At 39.2% G+C, this 21,614-nt stretch overlaps 1 protein-coding gene across 3 annotated transcripts in view; it reads right to left on the minus strand.

Annotated features, from left to right (window-relative positions):
* Nucleotides 1–2,750: 2,750 nt before the first annotated feature.
* The window catches only part of Ddias (DNA damage induced apoptosis suppressor), a 27,777-nt gene continuing 8,913 nt past the window's right edge, over nucleotides 2,751–21,614 (minus strand). The window contains exons 1-5 of one of the 3 annotated variants that reach the window (XM_029568816.1): nucleotides 20,624–20,761; nucleotides 14,163–14,293; nucleotides 7,480–7,641; nucleotides 6,445–6,562; nucleotides 2,751–5,549 (exon numbers count right to left, since the gene is read on the minus strand). In XM_029568816.1, coding sequence (XP_029424676.1) covers nucleotides 3,249–5,549; nucleotides 6,445–6,562; nucleotides 7,480–7,641; nucleotides 14,163–14,275 — 2,694 coding nt within the window. In that variant the 5' untranslated portion in view covers nucleotides 14,276–14,293; nucleotides 20,624–20,761 and the 3' untranslated portion in view covers nucleotides 2,751–3,248. Of the gene's footprint in view, nucleotides 5,550–6,444; nucleotides 6,563–7,479; nucleotides 7,642–14,162; nucleotides 14,294–15,878; nucleotides 16,015–20,623; nucleotides 20,762–21,614 lie in introns of those variants that run through there. The other 2 variants (XM_029568815.1, XM_008844193.3) reach the window with 2 other exon arrangements.

Raw genomic sequence — 21,614 nt, forward strand, 5'->3', positions numbered from 1 at the left:
TTCTCTTTGAAATAGACTTGTTTTTTTTCTTATTCTCCTTTGGCTCCCACAGAAGCACTCCCTAGTCCTCTATCTTATCAGGAAATCATCAAATTTGCTTTTCATTTTTTGAGACAGGGTCTTATGTTGTCCCAGCTGGTCTGGAACTTACTATGTAGACCATCCCAGACTGGTCTTAATCTCACAGCAATCTGCCTGCCTCTGCCTCCTGAGTGCTGGGATTAAATGAATGCACCACCATGCCCAGCCTAATTTGCTTTTGAGTATCCTAGACAGATGAGGATCCTAGACAGACCCCTATGTTGGTCAATACCCTCACTCCCTTTTATTGTCTTAGTATTTTACATAATTTACCTGCCGGTCTTTCAGGTCCTTCACACCCTCTTATACCTGGTAAAGATAAAGTCCCACCATGTGCCTCAGCAAAGCCACTAGAGCCCTCTACCAATTTGGGGTTCTGGGTTAATCAAATTTTTAAACGATTTTAATTATGTGCATGTGTGTGTGTGTGTGTGTGTGTGTGTAAATGTGGATGCTTCTAGAGTGAGAATTACAGGTGGTTTTGAGCATCATGTAGGTGCTGGGAACTCATGTCCTTTGCAAGGGCAGAATGTGTTAACTGCTGAGCCATCTCTCCAGCCCTGTGAACATTTAACCAAGCAATTTAACCTTACTGTCATATAGGGGGCAACTTGATATTATGTCTCCTATGGTGTAAGTCATGAAATATTTCTGCGCCAAGCCTTAATCTAATCAAGTCTTTAAACTGATTTATAAGAAATACTGGGGACAGGGACAGTGAAAGTCTAAAGACTCAAACATACAAATCTAGTGTGTTCATCTTTTTTCCCATAAAGACAGTGATATGGAAAGGTAAGATACTGTAAAGAGACAGCCAAATACTATGAATGAACCTTTATGAAATCCTCATTACATAATAATTCAAATACATGTAGGAAAATCTGAATATGCGACATTAGACAATACTGGAGAACTATTATTTTGTAGTATAAAGATTACATTGTGACCATATAGAAAGGGGAAAGGGAGATAGCTAGTAAAAGAAGGTAAAAATACAGGAGGGACAATTTGGTACAAGACCCAAAGTAGATGGGTTCATGGATCAGAAGCCTAAAGAGAAAGGTTAGCATGATGGTGTGCATGATTTTCTAAGATGGGGGAAAGACGCTGTGGGTAGCAAGCCACTTGAAAGGATGTGGGTGTGGGAAGCAGAGGGTGATCTCAATACTCCCCATGAAATGAGCAGCTATGTGCCGTGGCACACGGACTGGAGATATGGAACCGCTGTGGCAGGGAACCACAAAGAAAGGTGAGCAGAGATTTGTGAGAGACTTCACAGGTGCAGCGGAGGTGCAGACCCAGCACCTGGAAACAGCTCTTCATTTTGGCTCTTAATACTCCAAGCTGTTCTGTCACAGAAAATACCAGGTTCTGATGATCTGATCATATACTAGACCTAGCTATGTCTTTTTTCTAAAAACGCTTTTGAGAATTTCATACAATGGATTTTGAGCATATTCACACAGCCTCCCCTCCTTCCAGATCCATCCCCACCTTCCTACTCCGCGCCCCCCTTCAAACAACTTACCAACTCCAATTTGTGTTGCCCATAAACACCTGGGTGTGGGACTATCCACTGGTGCATGTAGACCCAGCTTCTTAAACTGTGGACTGCAATTCCATATGGGGTTGTGTACATGAATGTTAAGAGTTACAACAAACTTGGCAATAGTGAATGGTTTCTGAACTCACAACGACCAGAAATTAATTCAAAATAAAAAGTATAATGAATCCAAGATGTTTTTGGCAGGACTTGGCCATGTTTCATTGTGTGACTTCACTGCAGCCTTGGTTTTGAACATATAACATGCACTCTGCATGCTATCAAGACACAAGGAAAACAAATGTTAATTAAAACAGGCTATTTTATGCTAAATGAACTGCAGTGTTTTTAGTGCACATAAACAATTCTGTTCTTACAGAAATAGGATTTAGTTACATAAAACAAAGGCTTTTTCCCCTACTGTCATTGTTCAATGCAAATATCAAATTATTAGATCTTTGTATTGAGAATGAGCTGGAAAATTACTGTGAAAAAATTGGTTTAAATTGCTGATTTAATTTTCTATTTTCTAATGATGTGTGTGTTGTTTGTATATGCATCTGTGTATGCAGGTACACAGATCTGTGGTCAGCAAAGGCCAGAAGAGGGTGTTGGACTTCTTGGAGCTGGGATTACAGGTGTTTGCAGACTCCTTGGCTTGTTATGTAGGTACTGGGATTTGAACTGCAATCCTCAAGATTTCTCACTAGGTGCTCTTAACTGCTGAGGTATCTCTCTAGCCCCCCCAAGTTTCATAAATGATTGTACCCTGGGATTAGGAAAGAATTTCTACCTATCTCTTTAGTGGTCCTAAAAATACTTGTCATTTGTACTACTAATGCAAAGCAGTATTCTCACCATTAACAATTTTAAGATAAAAAAATTCACTGTGAAAAATGTTGAAGATACTCTATTTCCTGTTGTATTAAATATTCAGTTAAGATCTATCTTTATGTAAAATAAATACACCTTGCTACTGCACTTCCTGTACTGAAATTGTCTTTTTTATCTAATGTACTAAAATGTTTTGAGATTAGTGACCTTTTAAGTTTTGTCTTATAACCTCACAGTAGGCATACTACATAGCAGTTATGTTTTTATCTTAGCTGAACAATTAAGAAAGATGTTTTGGTTTATAAAGGCTTTATTTCTGGACAGACATGTGATTTTACAAATACTTGTAAGAACACAAATTAACATATTACTATAGTCAACATAAGATAAAATGCTAGTTATCCAACTCATTGTATTCTGGAGAAAACCTTGGGGAAAACAGTGGTTTTACATTTTAAAAGATCCAAGAATACCCAATACAATCCTTTCTGTAGTTATTATTTTTCTGGAAGTGTTGAAAATATAAGTTTTCTGTGTCACTGGAGACAAAAATTTCCAAATAGATTTACCTTTATTTAAATTTTCAGGAATTGGTTCATATGACTTAATTTACAAACAAACACTTTTAGTTTCTGATACTGAGGGTGGCAGTATTCTGAAAACAGAAGGCAACATTAGACTTCTGAAAGAGTCAAGTCCAAAAACGGCCCTTTCTATCTTCAGCCTAATTGTTTACACTTACGTTTTAGGAATTTTTTGTTTTTGCTGTGGCTGTAAACACAACCCTTAATTACTTAAGCGTGTCAGCTTTATGTCTGACTTGTATCAGTCTCTTTCTTGGTAACTCTTTTTGGTCAGGAGAATGATGAACACTTAAACACATGACTCTGAATCCAAGCATATCTGAAAAAAAAACTTTTTGGGTGGTAGGAGGGACCCATTCATTCATATCACTTTCAAGACACTCAGCAGCTGGACAGTGGTTGGAAATCTCTGGTTGTGTAATACTAGGTATAAAAGGAATTCTGGATTTCTGGCTGGGTGTTTTTACATTTGTGCAGGTTGGGGTAACTTGTTTGCTACTTTCAGGAGAAAGTTTTGGTTTTTTATAGTTAGCATCAAGATTTGAAGAAAAAGAAGGCAGTTTTTTCAAAGCTCCACTTAGCTCCTGAGTTGTTCTTCGGTGGAAGCCTGCGATTGGAGTTGACTGTGAACATGGAACAAAGCCTTGGCTTTCTTCAAGGTCACATTCTGAATCTGGCTGAGAACTTATTCTTGGATACTCTGAAGTTGATGTGCTTTGCAAGAGTAATTTCTGTGAAGGTTGGCTACAGTTTTCAGTTATAGGATGCTTTTCTGCCCAAGATGATTCCCATGGTAACAAAATATCCTGGGATTTTTTGGTAATTTCTGTTCCAATGTCTTCATCTTTATCAATATCATCAAAAAGATCAGCAGAAACATCGAAGCTACCTTCATGACCAGCAGAATAATTTTGTGTTAAATTATTATTGCTACATCTGTAAGTTATATCTTTCAATGTATTTGTACTTCTCCTTGGACTACTGCAAAGAGTTTCTAAAGGATATGTAAGTTTTCTGCAAATTGTGAAACTGTCATCTTGGGTCTTTGGCTTATTTTCTAATTTCCAAAGATCTGAAACATCATTGTACTTCTTGGAAGGCAAAGTTGTCGACTTTTCTTTCATTTGTGAAAGTGATTTTCCTCTATGTCCATGCAAATATTTGTTACTGAGGTAAGAATAGTCACTTGCTGAGCTACTGGCCCTGAATGAAATTTCATTCTTATGTGGTACGATGTTCATAGTCTTCTTAAATGATGTTTCCATATCTTCTGAAGATATAAACAGAGTTGACAGGTAAGTGTTTGGTAAAAAATATTCTGAGATACCACTTTTACTACTGCGGGTAGACACAGTCTCTACTTTGTTGTCTGGTTTAGACTCTTTTTGAATCCAAAAACTTGTATTTGACTCACAGTTGAAAAAGAAATTCTCTTTGCTAGAGTTTTCTTTGATCATTGCTTGTGATGATTTTAAGGCCATCGGTGGTGTTGTCAAGGTTCCCGTAATTCTCCAGGGAGTCACAGACAACCTGCTGTGGTCTGTATGGAATTTATCAATGTCATTACAATGTTTCCTATTCTTGACATCTGTCTTAGTTATAGAAATCTCACTTTCAACAACTGCCAGAAACTTATTCAGGCTTTCAGAGAGTGGCAGATCATCCCAAATCAAGGAATCACAGTCCTGGGAAACTCTAGCTGTCTCTTCAGGTCTGCGTGACAAAGGTGAACATGTAGCTCTCTCTTGAAGGATGGTGGTGGTATCTACATCATGATGCTGGTAACATGGGAGCTCACACTGGGAATAGCTATTTTTAATTTCTGCTGTACTGCAGGATTCTGTATTGTCTTCCTCAAAGGGTTCTTGCATTTGCAAAGGGAGTAAACTAGAGTTAGAAAGTCTAGTTTCATGATGACTACTGCAAACTACACTAAGATGATTAGCCTGTAAGACAAATTCTTCATCCAACTTTTCTGCTGTATTCTCTTTGTCCATATGTGAAACAAGGCTCCATGAACCCTGAATGGGATCATGGCAGCTCTTAGGACCAGTACCCTCTGCAAAAGAGATGCACTGTCTGTTTTGGTGAGGAGTATCACTGGCCATGCTTTGTTCTGAAGCTGAAAATTCATTATTGTCTCCTAGCTGTGAATCAGTGGAAGTCAGTTCAAGTGATGGCTGCCAGAATCTTAAAAATTTATCTCTGCCATGAGACTCCAGAAAATAGGAACTGTTTCCAGAGCCATGTATGCTGCTAAGATCATTGTTTGAGAAGTCTAAAGTGAGTGAGTGGCCGCTAAGCTCTTGTGAGCTACAGTGATGTTTCCTGACAATGGCAGTGTGCAGAAGCTGATGAAAGTAGTCAATGACAGTGAAGCCTGCAATACGTGGGTCAGGCAGGATAATCTGGGAAGCTACAAGTGCTCTGACTTCTCCTCTGTGCCCACAGCACTGCTGCAGGAAGTTATTGGAATCTGAATCATGTCCACATATATTTCCAAAATTCTATGAAAGAAGTAAATGAATTTAAATCAGAACAAAATAATTTTCTCTTGACTCAAAGAGAAAATGAGAATTTAAAAAGTTACAGGAGATACAGCTATAACTCTTGATCTCAGAGCCTTTAGTATTACTCAACGAATAGAATATATTAAAGAGCATGAACCCGAGAGTAGAGATCTGTCCTCAAATCCTTGTTTCAGTAACTACTAGTAGTGTTGGTTCTTGGGTAGTTATTTAACTTTTCAAGGCTTTATTTTTCTCAAGGCTTCATGAAATAAAAATTATTGTTTAGCAATAACAAAATTAGAAAATATTTATCAAACGGCAGTTGTTCAATAAATGGTGCTACCATTATATTTATAAAAGAACAGAAAAGCGAAAACTAAATCATGTAATATTTTAGCAAAGTAAAATTCTTTAGCTCTTGGCATCTCCCTGTCTTTGAAGTGTCTTTACTGCTCATTTACTAGTGCTCTATTCTCTTTACTAACACTGTTTTCAGTGTAATAAACCTTCCCATGTAGTTTCTTTAGGGTATATGAAACACCTAACTACTACCCCTTCAGAGTCAGTACATGTTCAAACTCCCTCTACTACCATCATTTGCACAAAACTTGTAGTAAAAGAAAAGCAATCTTTCAAAACCAAACACCTAACACTTTTTGGAATTTATAATACATTTCTTCTTTTAATGCTCTGAGACCATAAGAATTAGGCAGTTCTTTTGAAATAGGGAGCTATAAGCTATGATGTTCTGCTATATCCCATATTGACTATTTCTAAAGTTTCAAGTGCCCTCACATTTATGTAACTCCTAAAAACAACTTAGAAAACTACAATCATTTCACAATAATGGAAATCTTAAGTGGATATTCAAAAGAAAGCTGTTCTCCATTACCGTCACACCAAAAACAAAGCTTTGTCCAACAAAACAATTTTCAACTGCCTCAGTCAATAGGCTCTGAGTTGTACCACTGTCCAGGGTTTCTGGAATTTTAGTAGAATCCTGAAGGTACCTTTGAAAGAGAGAGAGAGAAAAAAAAGATGAACTTTAAATTTTTACCTTGAAGTAAAATCAGAAGACACAATTATTTAAAAAATATGGGAAGAAGCTGGGCGTGGTGGAACACGCTTTTAATCCCAGCACTCTGGAGGCAGAGGCAGGCAGATCTCTGTGCATTCGAGGCCAGCCTGGTCTACCTAGTGAGTTTCAGGACAGCTGGGGCTAAAGGGAGACCCTGTCTCAAAAAGACCCCCCCCCCCCCGCAAAAATACACACACACACACACACGGGAAGAACCTTATTAGTTACATATAGAGAAAAGAAGTATGAACTTGGTATGTTGTTCCTATTAGGTTCACATAGCATACCAAGATAATGAAATTTAGATCCCCACAGAAAACCACTTTATCGAATGTGAATAAAACAGATGACTGCAAGGGCTAGGGAACCGTAGCTTAGTGGTAGAGGACTTGCCCAGCAGGTATAAAGTCTCTCCAAATTTAAATCTGTAGCACCATCAGAAAACAAAAACAAAAATAAAGCAGATGCTTGTCTAATCCTCAGAGCCTGCAGCTATACCAAGGGAAAGAAGCAGTAGTAACAGGGTCTTTCCTCTGTCCTGGCGATTCTGGCTGTGGCTCCTCTAGTGTTATTTTCCTTCAAATGCGTACAATGCCTAAAATTACAATGACATGGATTTCTTCTGTAAAATGACTACAGAAGATGTTGAGAGCAACGCATACTTTAATTACTAGCATGTATTCCTAGGACAAATTTTATCTTCCAGTTAGTTATCTTTTAAGGAAACTGATGGTCTGAGATAAAGGGTTTCTTTTTAGTAGATTCCTAATATCTTAAAGACACATATCTTCAAATTCCATTGGCATATTAGAGAACAATTAGGTAAAAGAATGCTTTAAAGATTCTTACCTGTGCAAATCAGTGGCAGTAAGCCCAAAAAATATATCTAAGCAGCTTCCAAATACAGTAATGATAAGTAATTTACTTGATTCTGCAACTTTTAAGGAAAGTCTGTATCTGTAACTGGCCTTTTCAGCTTCACCAGTAGAGCCACATTTAGGACAAGTAGACCTAGAAAAGTAGGGTAAAAAGTATTTTTTTAATATGATGAAAACAAACCAAGAAACATGAAAATTTAAGATGACAGTTCTTATATAAATGTTACTAGTAAATTAAAATTCTTCTTAAACTTCTTGTAACTAACTTCTTATGTAGCTGAGGCTGGCTCGAAATCTTGAAATCTACCTCCACCTCTACCTGTATTTCTAATTGAGATGAGAAATTAAGTAGAAGCTACACAAATTGAAAAATCTGAAAGATACCACTTCATTAAAAATAGACTCCTTGGGCTGGAGAGATGGCTCAGAGGTTAAGAGCACTGGCTGGACTTACAGAGGACCTGGGTATTATTTTCAGCACCCACATAGCAGTTAACAACTGTCTGTAACTCTTCTGACCCCTGCAGGTACTGCACAACATGGGTGCACCCATCTACATACACATAAAATAGTAATAATAATAATAATAAAACACCAAAAAAAACCCAAATAGACTCCTTACAAAAAATTCTTACAAAAAAAATCATGTGTCCTTAAAGGTTTTTTTTTTTTAATTTGGGGGTGGCATTGTTTTGCATTTTGCAAATATCTCTAATGTTTGGCTTAATATAAAGACAGTGAGTTCACATATCTGCTTCTCTGATCAATCTGTTCTATCACAGTATGAAAGTAGGTTAGAGCACAGGGAACCTCTGACTGGATGGATCTGAAATAGTAGCTATCCTTTGCTTGAGTCTAGTTTAAGATACCAACTTTCACTCCTTTTTCTAGTATTGAAGTATATTTGGCCCAGAAGTAGAACTGATGAGATACATCAGTGATCCTTAATGTGTTCATTGTCTTGAAACCCTCTGAAAATCTGATGCAAGCAATGGACTTAATGTCTCCCCAGAAAAAAGAACACATTTATTAAACAGTATTTAAATCTTCTGGAGACTAGATGATACATACATACTTATAACTTGCTTGTGGATTACAGCTTAGGCTAGCTGACGGATTATGTCCCTTTCAACTTTAGAGACCCAGATGAAATTAAATGCATGTAAAGGGATGAGAAATATTTTTAAAATTTAACTAATATATTTTTATTATTTTATGTGTATGAGTGTTTTACTGTGTGTCTGTGTCTCTGTCTCTCTCTCTGTGTGTGTGTGTGTGTGTGTGTACACACACACCCATGTGGAGGCTAGAAGAGGGTGTTAGATCCCCTGGAACTGGAGTTATGGACAGCTGTTAGTTGCCATGTGGGTGCTGGGAACCCAGGACCTCTGCAAGAGCAGCCAGTGCTATTAACTGCTGAGTCATCTTTCCAGTCCCTTAAAAAAATATTTCTGAGGGCCCACACATTGTGATGCATGCCTGTAACCCCAGCCAACCCTCACGAGGCTGAAGCAGGAATAACTGGCCAGACCAGGCTACATAATGAGACCCTGTTTCACCAAAAACACTACACATTTTTGTTAAATATGAGTACGTTTCTTGTGTGGATATGTAGCTCATGAAACTAAAGGATTATGAGAAGGAAGGAAAGAAATCGAGAAGGTAATGAAATTTAAGTGCTAAGAAAGCAGTAGGAGGAGCTCTGTGGGGTAAGGAAGTAAAACAGTTTTGGAGCAGAAAACATGAGAGGGGGACAAATGAGAACCAGGTATGACACATGCATTTCAAAATGGTATAATCAAACACAAATTTTGTATGCTAACCTAAAAAATTAAGAGCAAACAAATTAAACCCCTGTAACACTAAGGCTTCCACAAACTACTCCTCCAAAGAAAGCTATAATCTAGTACCTGAGACTGAACTTGACTTGCTAAAGTAAATGACACAAACTTGGGTGGATAGAGATGGAGAGAGGATAAGGAGACAAACACTGAGCTAAAATTCCCATTTTGAGATAGGCAAAGAAATTTATGAGTACTGAGACATCTTCAGACTAAAGAGACTATGGGTCCTATTAAATGACCCAGAAGATAGATGGTTTTCATGTTTGAGCTGCATATATATAGCACACAGTATGGATAACTATGTACAAGTGAGTGCACACTTGTTTTTAATGTACTTTTTTTTTGCAGTGCTGAGGTGTGTGTTAGGTAAGCGCTACCAACTATACCTATAGCTCAAACTCTTTATCCCTGTAGTTTTGATTTGGTGGTGGTGGGGTAAGTCTTTTTGAGACAGGGTCTCCCTGTAGCTCCAACTGGCCTGGAACTCACTATGTAGACCAAACTGGCCTTGAACTCACAGAGATCTTCCTGCCTCTGCCTCCCCAGTGCTGGGATTAAAGGGGTGTGCCACCATGCCTAGCTCAGTTTTGATATTTTTATGTCTATATCAAAGTCTTTTTTGTATCATGGAGCCCTTTCCCAACTGAAGAGCCAGAATGCTCTGACTCCATTTTGGCTAGCTTCTTTAGACAAGCCCAGACAAGCTCAGGCATATTGTACATGTAAAAGCCTTATAAGGTATGAACAAAAACTTCTGACTCTAAAAGATATTAGTCAGCACATTCTAATGTGCTGAAGAGAGCCCCTACCAATCAAGACTTTCCCCGTACACAAGATATGGGGACATCCACTTAAGACTTTCCCCGTACACGGGATATGGGGACATCCAATTATTTTAAAAAATGCTTGGCACAGGTGGGTTTCTATGGAGTGCTCCAATAAAAGCTCCTGCCTGCTATTGTTCGGGGCCAGACTCCATATTTGGCTCATGAAGTCTGTGCCCGGCTAGCCGCCATTTGGTTATTGTCTTTTTTCTCTTTAAATTCTTAAACTTTTGTATAATCTTTTTGGGTATCCGTGGGAATTATTCTCAATTCTTGAACCCTAACAAAACCAAGATGAGGTCTTTAGACTTTGACCTACTATTCTACTATCTATGAGCACCATGCTAATCTCTCTCCAGAAGTGCCTCCATGAAATCTCAAGACACTGTAGATTATAGTTTGTATTTGCATAAATATGTAGGTGTGTGTGTGTGTGAGCACTAGAGGTTGACATTGGGTGTCTTCCTGTCCTGCTCTCCACATCCTTATTATTTATTTATTTATTTATTTTAGAGAGTCTTCCACTGAACCTGGAGCTCACTGATTCAGGAATGCCAGCTGACCAGCATGCTCCAAGCATCCTCATCTCTGCTTCCCCAGCACTGGCATTACAGGCATGCACCCAACTTTAAAAAAAAAAAAAATGGGCCGGGAGTAGTGACACACGCCTTTAATCCCAGCACTTGGGAGGCAGAGGCAGGTGGATCTCTGTGAGTTCAAGGTCAGCCTGGTCTACATCGTGAGTTCCAGGCGCTACAGGGAAACCCTGTCTCAAAAAGACCAAAGGAAAAAAAAAAAAGGGTACTGTGGCTCTGAACTCACATCCTCATGCTTGCATGGCAAGCACTTCATTGACTGAGTCACTTTCCCAGACCCCAGGAATAGTTTTAATACCTCTACTGCCTAATCTCTGAGGTAAAAAAAAAGCTATCTCCATAAAACACAAAACACCTACTATGGCTGCTTTTGCTCAGGATCTGGGGTTCAAATAAGATCTTCAAAGGGTATAGTGGGGGAACTCCTATCATAAACTTGCTGAATATAGAAGTGGGGTAACAAAAGAGAGGGATTCTTGTTTTATATGTTGACTGATTCCAAGTAGGAAAAAGGAAAAGGAGAAGTGAAAGTAGAAAAGGAAAGCATATTGGGAGGCTGAGGCAGGTGGATCACAGTTGAGATGGAGGCCAGCCTGGTCTACATAGACGCTACAAGGAGACCCTGTCTCAAAAAGACCAAAAAAAAAAGTAAGCATCAGATTTTTGTGGTGTTGTTAATGTACATGAATAGAGGAAAGGTTAGTTTTCAGTAGGTTGTGTTTCCACAGGTAAGGACCAAGTACCAGAGGGTTTTATGCTTCTAAATGATCCAGTCAGAGCTCTTTTCCTAGAACATTTTAAGTGGGAATTTCAATACAAATTCCACTGTTAGTTCAGCAGTAATAGGGCAATTATGAATGTAGATAGCAGTCATATTGTTTAGCTTTCAACATTTCTGTCCCTAACTAGCTGGGTAGAACTTGGGCAAGTTACTTAACTTTTCTAAGTCTTAGTTGTCTATAATTTGGCACTAGCAATAGCAACCACTTCACCTATCTGTTGCATTAAAGGATAAAATGGCTACAAAGTTCCCAGCATTGTGCATAGCACAGAATAAACATTCATAAATGTTATACATCGATGTCATGAGTCTAAAGAGCTAACAGTGGTATTATTGTTTAATCCAATTAAAAAATTTTTTTTTGTCTTTTTGAGACAGAGTCTCCCTATAGTGGGGCTGCCTTGAGCTCACAGAGATTTGCCTGCCTCTGCCTCCTGAGTGCTGGGATTAAAGGTGTGTGCCACCACGCTCTGAATTTAACCCAGTTTTTCATTGAAGATTGACTTTAAGCTAATACCTGTCTGCTAAGTATGGTGACATACATTTGCAATTTCAGCACTTGGGAGGCAGAGGCAGGAGGATCATTACTTGCAAAAGGCCACAAAATTTAAAAAGTATTTTATATTACTGAACTGATGATAAATCACATAAATGTTCAAAGTGTGTTATATATATTAACTTACTTGATTCTTATAAAAATCCTAAGAGGTAGGTGTGACTTTCTAATTTTCAGGACCAGACAATTTAAGTGAGTAGTACAGGGTTACAGAGCTCTAAGTGAGAAGGTTGGGGACAGTATGAATACCTGTAATTCCAGTACTTGGGATGCTGAGACAGGTGGACTGCCACAAGTCTAAGGTCAGCCTGTGCTGTACAGTGAGTTTCAGGCCAACCTGAGTCATAAAGTAAGACCTTGTCTCAAACCTCCATTGCCTCATAAATAAACCCAGGCATTCTGGCTCTAGAGAATAATGCTGTTAATCTATGCTATACTGTAATAGGTAAAGTATACTTATAAGAAAGTTTCTGTAAAAATGGTTGGCATTTTGGAAATCTGAGTAGATGTCATATATTATACTAGATTGCTGTGCATTATTCTTTATAATTATTTCACAGTGTGGGTATTTTTCCTTTTTACAAATAAGTAATTAGATATTGTGCCCCAAATCATACAATCAGTAGGTGTTAGTTCCTATCTGTGATCCTATAGTGTCCTCTTATGCAGGGAACTTTAACATTCCATAGTGCTTCTAAGATAAATAGCTCATTGTTCCAAATAGGTTATTTTAACAGGCAAGAACCTGAAAATGGGTGACCCAAGACTGGCGTTTTTTAAATTTCTTTAATAAAATTTTGTTGAACATAATGCCAAGGATTTTATGATGAATAATGCAAACAAGGTTTTTCTCTATTTATAAATGAGAACTTGGGCAGGTTTAACACAGAAACAATGGTAACTACTGCAAGGATGACCCAGAGTCCAAATGTGAAATAGAGCTGTTAAGCCCTCTTCATTCCTCATTTAATTCTAACTTGACAGAAAGACTAGAAGAACATAGCCAGCCCTCTACTTTTATTTACTAGGCAGCTACTAAATACCTTTATCTTATATTCTGACAGAGAAATGTCAAAGAACTACAAACCTAACTTTTCACTTTTACTCACAAAGATGGGTGGCAGAGCTTAGTTTCAACTATACTAGGCCTGCATCTGAACACTATGATAGTTATGTACCAAACACTATTGTAGCTGATGAATGACAGATGTTGCTAGAATTTGAGCATCCCTGACCTGAAATTCTGAAAGCCAAAGTGCTCCAAAAACTTTATGAGCACTGGTGTGACTGAGCATGATGGAGCACACCTTTAAATCCAGTACTTAGGAGGCAGAGGCAGGCGGATCTCTCTGAGTTCTAGGCCAACCTAGTCTACATAGCAAGTCTGGAGCCACCTTGAGGCTACAAGGAGACCCTGTCTCTAAATAAATAAATAAATAAACAAACAAACAAACAAATAGTTGTGGAGTTTGAAACCAGGGGTAGTACAGGAGAACTATGAGCTCCAGGTCAGCTTAGGTTGCACAGGGAGACCCAGTCACAAACAAACAGACAACAAATATATTTCAGTTTAAGATTAAGGACAGGATATTCAACCAACAAAGTTGACATAAATATTCCCAAATCCCAAACCTTCTGAAATTTGAAACTTTTGGTTCCAAGCATTTTAGATAGTCAGCATTTATAATATAGTGTCAGCTTCTAAGTTTACTTCTTAATCTGGGGCCATCACAGCATACAAAAAATGAACACTCTTACTAAATGGCCAAGGATATCAGAAGTGTGCTAAGATTTTGCACCAGGATTGGGCATTGCTCAGAGAAATTATTTTTCTTCTTGGAATAGATATTTGGCAGAATTGGCAGTAACTTAAAACTTCCCTCTAGAAATTGGACTAACAGCCAATTCTATTCTGAGGTTTAGGAAAGAACCACCTCCATGAATCCCTCAGAGAATCTGATGTTCTGGTATGATGAATTTAGTGCATTCTTGCCCTGAGTCACAGGAAGTGTCTACTGGCATTTATTTCCCCTCTCATGCTTATAGCTTTTACCTTTCAGAGACAAAGACGACCCGAGAAAAGCACTTCTGACACGATGGATATATAAAGCTTGAATTCTGGAGAGCAAGTACGGAGGCAAGAAGAAATTTTCGTCTTTTACTCATGTGTCTATACTGTGGGGCCTGTAAAACAAAACAAGCATGGAGTTCAATGGCAAATATTTAATCATATGTGAATTCCATCCTTATAAAGACCACTTAGCCAATCTTAGTGAACAGCTGTCTTTTTTATATTTATTTATTTAATAATCCAGTGATTCCAATTTGTGCTGTCCACATACTTCTGGGTAGCGAACCATCTACTGGAGTGTGGTTTACTTACTAGAAGTCACGCCCTTAAAAATAACTGACTCTCCCTCACCTAAAAGCAATCAATTCTCTATAGCTCTTCAGTTAGGGATGGGGGCTCATGAATTCTTTCAAATTCAAGATAGAATGTTGACTGGCTTGATCTTGTGCAGGCAACCACAGCTGCTGGGAATTCATGAATGCATCAATCCTGTCATGTCTAGAAGACAATGTTTTGCTCTGGTTCTCCTTAATCTCTGGCTCTTAATCTTTCTGCCCCTCTTTCTGCAATGATCCCTGAGACTTGGGGAGGGATATGATATAGATGTCCCATATGTGGCTGAGCCCTCCATAGTCACTTATTCTCTGTACTTTAACCGGTTTTGAGTTTCTATGTTAACCACTGTCCACTGTACAAAGAAACTTCTCTGATGAGGTCTAAGAGCTGCACTAATCTATAGGCAGAGAGATTCAAGTTTAGAGAGCAGTTTGATACTCTCTAAACAAGATACAGAACTTATATTTACTATTTTAGTAGGACGGATACTCCATGAACCAACTTCTTCCTTCCCTCATTTCTCTTGAACTGTGATCCCCCCCCCCCCAATATCTAGGAATTATATGCACATAAGATAAAAAGTTGATTTTGCAGATTTCACTAGTTTTACACAATTTGATGGGGGAAAAAAAAAGGGACTTGAGCTTACAAACAGAATGCAAAATGCTACATGGTTAAAGAAGAGCTCAAAGGGTTGGGCTTTTACAATCCTTGTAAAGTATGCCAAAGAAATAAAACAGCAATGTTCTCCCCTTTTTATTTCATTTAAAATTATGTAAATTGTGCTGGGCATGGTGGTGCATGCCTTTAATCCCAGCACTTGGGAGGCAGAGGCAGGCCTCTGTGAGCTCCAGGCCAGCCTGGTCTACATAGTGAGTTCCAGGCCAGCTGGAGTTACAGGGAGGCCCTGTTGAAAAAAGAAAAAACAAAAACAAAAACAAAAAAAACAAAAATTAACATGTTGGTTTACTTACCATTTTTTCCTCATTGATTAGCTTATGTACAGCATAAAATAAACGATCTCATATAAAGGCGTCTCTTACATACAGCATAAATTAAACGATCTCATATAAAGGCGTCTGGACATGTTTTAGACAGCTACACCAATAAACTTTTCTTTATAACGAAAGCTTTACATATCTAAAAATGAGTGATCTGTTTCTGGGACTGGCATCAATAAATTCTGACAAAGTAGAATTAAGTTAGGCATGGCTTTTCACAGTATCATCACCACAGAAATGAGTTGAGTGTGGAAAATTTGTACTAATCTTGTCTTAGTGAAATAACATTTCCATGAAAATAACATCTTCCCACCAAAGGTAAAAGATGAGAAATTACACAAGTTAAACAGAGATCACTTACCTATAATATAAAAGGGAATGCAGAAAAAAACCCTAATTCTTTATCATCTTTATTGTGAGACCCTTAGTTATACAAGATCAGGACACGTTTTGTCAAGCCCATGTAGGTATTTGTTGATTTGGCTGCCACCCTGTGCACACGGCATTCTATAGGAACAAAGTAGAGTTTGTGATATGTTACAAGGGAAAGGGAAAAAAAAGGGGCCACCCAAACCTGATATTATTGCTAAAACCTCAGGTTCCTTGATGATGCAACAAACGAAGGCATGTGAACAAACAAGCCATTGTCTCCCTGTATCTTCCCTACAATCCAGTTTGGGGTTAGTGGTCAGCTACCAGTAATCCCGGGGAGATAAAATAGGGTAAGACTCCTTCCTGAAAATGTGCTTTCTTCCTTGCTTAAAATACTGCTTGCTATGTAAAATGAAACCTCAGTTTTTTACAACAGTCTGTGAGGCTCAGCATCATCTAAACTTTGACCATCTCCCTGAGCCAATTTTGTACCACTGTCTCCCTGGACCACAGCATGATGAGCCATGCTAGGCTTCTTTCTCCTTATCACAGACACCAAAGAATTTCCCTTTTTGAGCTCCTATGTTTACTGTTCTCCTTACCCAGAATGTTCTTTCCTAAGTCTTAGAATAGCTAATTCCTTTAATCTTGAATTCTGTTAACCTCCCACCCCCCCGAGAGCCCCACTTTATCTGACATTCCTTTCTTTAAAAAAAGATTTTTTTTAATGTGTATGTGTGTATTACCTGCATGTAGGTAAGTGTACCCGTGTTGTGCAATGCCCGTGGAGGTCAGAAGAGGTTGTTGGATCCCCTCGGGCTAGAGTTATGGACGGTTGTTAACTGCCATGTGCTGCGATTCAAACCCGGGTCTTCTGCAAGAACAACCAGTGTTCTTAACCACTGAGCCATCTCTTCAGCCCCTGACATTTGTCTTTAGCTTTTATGACCTCACTTGTTTTACCCTTCATTTTTTATATACGCGTACATACTCTCTCTATATGTCATCTTATATATATTTAATCACTTTTGCTAATTTTACCCCACAGAAAGATCTATTTTTTTGAAGATTTATTTTATTACTTTTAAATTGTGTGTATGTGTGTGGATATGTATGTGAGTGCAGGTGCCCTCAGAGTCCGGAAGATGGTGTTGGGTCCCTTGGAACTGGAGTTATAGATGGTTGTGAGCCACCTGAGGTGAGTGTTGGGATCTGAACTCAGGTCCTCTGGAAGAGCAGTATGCATTCTTAATCACTGAACCATCTCTCCAGGTAGAAGCCTAGTTTATCTTGTTTCCTACTAATTCTTGGTACAGAAAGTAAAGTAGTGCCTTGAACTTAAGGAAATTTTAATATACCTGTTACCTAGTACTGAGGAGGTAGAGGCAGGAGGACAGACTTTGAGGCCATCTGGTTTATATAAGATCTTGTATCAAAGGAAAAATTTTGTAAGAGAAGGCACATACCATGTTATAATTTTCCTTCTTTCTTCATGTTAAGCCCCCCTAGAAATTGAAATTTTTTTTTTGACAGGATCTCCTGTAGTATCGCCTCAGCCTACCTGGAACTATACAGACCAGGCTAGCCTCAATCTCACAGAGATCCACCTGCCTCTGCCTCCTGAGTGCTGGGATTAAAGGCGTGCATCACCAGGCCTGGCATCCCCTAGAAAGTCTTTGTTAATAAAGAGGATGGCTTTTTTTTTCCTAGTCAATACTACTAGAAAAAATACTGCTGTATTTTTAAAGTTCTGCATTTGTTTTGTCTTTCTATACTTATTGTGATTGCCTTCTGTCTTGACTCTCTTCCTTGGCATTTATGTTCTAGTAATTTCTTCTAAGGGAACACAGGAAGGCACTCTCTCTGTTCCTTGCCTCCCGGCTTACATAATGTTCCATGCATTTACTGTTTCCCATCCATCCCTCACTTTCAAATGCTCATATCTCTCTGGGCTGTGCTTATTCTTTAGGATTCTTCTTAAGGTCTTCTTCTCCAGGAAGGTTTCCCAGGCTAAGTGATCCTACTCTCTTTTTTTATTACTTGCTCCATTAAAGGAAATTTATCTGTTTCATATATTTTCCCAGAACCTAAGTGAAATCTTAGAGGGATCATCTCTTTGCATTTCCAGTCTCCAGCTCAAAAACTGTCAGTCTCAGTACTGGGGTTACAGGCACGAAGACATCATGTAGCCATGCTCACCTTTTACCTGGATGCTGGAGATCTGAACACAGGTCCTCATCCTTGCTTAGCAAGCACTCTTAATCACAGAGTCATCTACCCAGCCCAGTAATTTTTAAAATTGTGATTACATTTATGGATCTATCTTCTTCAGGGATTCAAAACAATTTAATATTCAATGTGGATATTCAAAAATATTCTTTATGAGCAGGGTGGGGTGGTGTACACCTTTAATCCCACCACCTGAGAAGCAGAGGCAGGCAGGTCCCTGTGAATATGAGACCAGCCTGCTCTACATGGTGAGTTTGAGGCCAGTCAGGGCTACATAGTAAGACCCTGTCTCAACGACAACAAAACAAAAACAAAAAACCCCAAATCAAAAAACCCCAAATCCAAAATATTATGAATTTTACTAAATGCAAACTTTAGATGGATTAACTTTATAATATAACTAAGACACTGTGCTGTGTTGTGGGTACATAATTTTTTCCCCCTGTAGTACTGGGGATTGAACCCAGGGCCCAATTCATGCTAGGCAAGCACTTTTTCACTTAGCTAAACTCCCAGTCTATTTTGAGACAGGGTCTCATTAAGTAGCCCAGGAGAGCCTTGAATTTGTGATCTTCCTGTTCCCAAGTAGGTAAGGATAACAGATTTGTGCTGTCTATCTGCATAATTAAAAATATTATTTCCTAGCCAGGTGTGGTGGTACACATCTTTAATCCCAGTACTGGAGGGGTGGAGGAAGAGGCAGGTGTATCTCTGTGAGATCAAGGCCAGCCTGGACTACTTAGCAAATTCCAGGCAGCTGGGGCTATAGGGAAATTGTGTCTCAAAAAATTAAAATAATGACCTCCCTCTGCTTCCCTGGGCTGCAGAACCTGCCAGCCCGAAACACCACTCCTTCCTGATCCTTTGCATCCAGACCAACCCAGTTCCTTCTCACAGTCCCCAGGAGCCCTCTGGGCCTGGTCCCGCCCTCACCTCCCTCTGCTTCCCTGGGTGGCATGACCACCAGCTGCCCAAGACCAGCAATTTCCTGGGTGCTGCTCTCAGGCCAGTCCAGCCCCCAAATTCCTGAGGATAACATCTTTCCTGGAGGGATCCAGACCTCAGGAAAAAGCCTGAGAACATCTGATCCTCATCTGACTTGGGCCTCTGTGGGAACTCCTGAAGAGGAAAGCAATTTGGATACTTGAAAATTCAAAAGAGAAAATTGGAAGCCTAGACCAACCAGCTATTCATGCCCAACAAGTAAACCACAAAGGCACATAAAGTTTACAAAAATAAGCAGAAAGAACTCAACAAAGGAAGGCTTGAGTCTCACAGAAGCATCAGAAACTACAAAAAGAATCCACAGAATTCCATATGTCAAAGTCACAGAGAAAAAAGTAACATGAAAAATCAAAATAATATATCCCCACTAAGCACCATTAGTCCTGTAGAGGAGTACAATGAGAACCCCCTAGAGGTAGCGCAGGACATGGACCTCAAAAGAACAATTATAACCGGGCTTGGTGGCACACGCCTTTAATCCCAGCACTCGGGAGGCAGAGGCAGGCAAATCTCTGTAAGATCAAGGCCAGCCTGGTCTACATAGTGAGTGAGTTCCAGGACAGCTGGGCTACAAGGAGACCCTGTCTCAAATAAAAAAAAAAAAAAAAAGAAAAAAAGAATTATAAACATGATAAAAGTATTCAGTGAATTTAAAAAACACACACAAAAAAAGAAATCAAAGAACTGAAGGAAGATAGGGATAAACTTCTGAATGTACTCAGAAAAGAGTTAGAAATATTGAAGACTACTCAGGTTGAAATGAAGAAGGGAGTGAAACATTCAGTAAGCCAATCAGAAACTACAGAAGAAAGCCTCACCAATAGGATAAATGAAATGGAAAAGATTTATCAAGACTGGAAGGTAAAGTGGATGAACTAGACCACTCAAGCAAAGAGTACGAAAAATTTAAGAAAATACAAAAATGGAACATGCAGGAATTGTGTGACACCAGAAAAAGACCAAACCTACACATCATAGGCATACAGGAAGGAGATGAATCTCAAGATAATGGTACAGACCAGATCTTCAACAGAATTGTAGGAGAAAATACTCAAAATTAAAGACATGCCTATACAAATAGAAGAAGCATAAAGAACACCAAATAGACAGGACCAGAAAAGAAACTCTCCACAGCACATCACAGTAAAAACACTAAATGTACAGAACAAAGAGACAATACTGAAAGCTGCAAAAGAAAAACAACAAGTCACATATAAAGGAAAACCCATCAGGATTACAGCTGACATTTCAGTGAGTTTTCAGTGCAGAAGACCCTGGACCAAACTATTCCCAGTTCTAAATGACCACAGACATGAACTCAGATTACTTTCCCTAGCCAAAATGTCTATTGTAGTTGAAGGGGAAAGAAAAATTTTCCATGACATAAATAGGCTGAAAGAATTCATGTCCACAAAACCAGCCCTTCAGAGAGTTCTGGAAGCAATACAAAGAGCTGAAGAGAGGAATGACTGTTGCTGTGGTGCGGCGGGTTTCGCGTACCGCGTTGCTGTGCGGGTCCCTGGCTCTCCGCGTCTACCGGATGCTGGCGGCTCTGCGGGTCGCTGTCAGCTGCCAAGCGGGTTCCGTTCCAAGCTGCCGGACACTCCCTCTGTGTACGCGATCTGTTGGCCACCGGATCACGAGGGGAGGTGCAGGAACGGTGAAAGCAAGATCTTCGTGAGTGGTTGTTGACGGAAGGATAGCCCCCTCCGGGGAGACTGAATCGTAGGCACTAAGACACAGGATACAGCTCAGTCAGACTCAGTGATACAGCTCCGTTTTATTAGGGTGAAACTAGATTTATAGTGTGGAGGCAGTAGCAAAAGCCTCAGCTGATAGGTGCTCTGTAGGATCCCATTTACATGTGGCGGTGGGCTTCTATCAGACTGTCAGACAATGCCTGATTAAAACCTGGTAGTTCCTATGCCAGAGGTCATGTATCTGTGATGGCCACTTCAAAGGTGAGTCAGGAAGGAGAGCAGAAGGCGCCCCGCTGAGAAGAGGAGTCTTTCCATTTGTGCCGAGCTGGCTTGTGGCTATGCGGACATGGAGAGACTGCGACCCTAAACAGCAGGGTTCCCCAACAAATGACTATACCCAAGGGGATGCAGAAAGAAATTCAATGAAGGTATAACTGTGGAAAAGCACAGCTATATCAAGAATGTGAACAGAAATAAAAATGACAGGATTCAATATATATCTTTCGTTAATAACTTCAAATATCAACAGACTGAACTCCCCAGTGAAAAGACACAGACCAGGTGAACGGATTAAGAAACAAAACACATCTTTTTGTTGTCTGCAAGAAACTCATCTCACTTTCAAGGACAGACACTACCTTAAGGTGAAAGGACTGAAAAAATTATACCAAGCAAATGGTACTAAGAAAAAAACAGACATTGAAATTCTAATATTTGACAAAATAGACTTCAAACTAAAACTAATCAGAAGACATAAAGAGGGCTACTTCATTCTGCTCAAAGGAATAATC

This window comes from Nannospalax galili, unplaced genomic scaffold (assembly GCF_000622305.1).
Source record: "Nannospalax galili isolate Female #2095 unplaced genomic scaffold, S.galili_v1.0 scaffold278, whole genome shotgun sequence".
Classification (NCBI taxonomy): Eukaryota; Metazoa; Chordata; class Mammalia; order Rodentia; family Spalacidae; genus Nannospalax; species Nannospalax galili.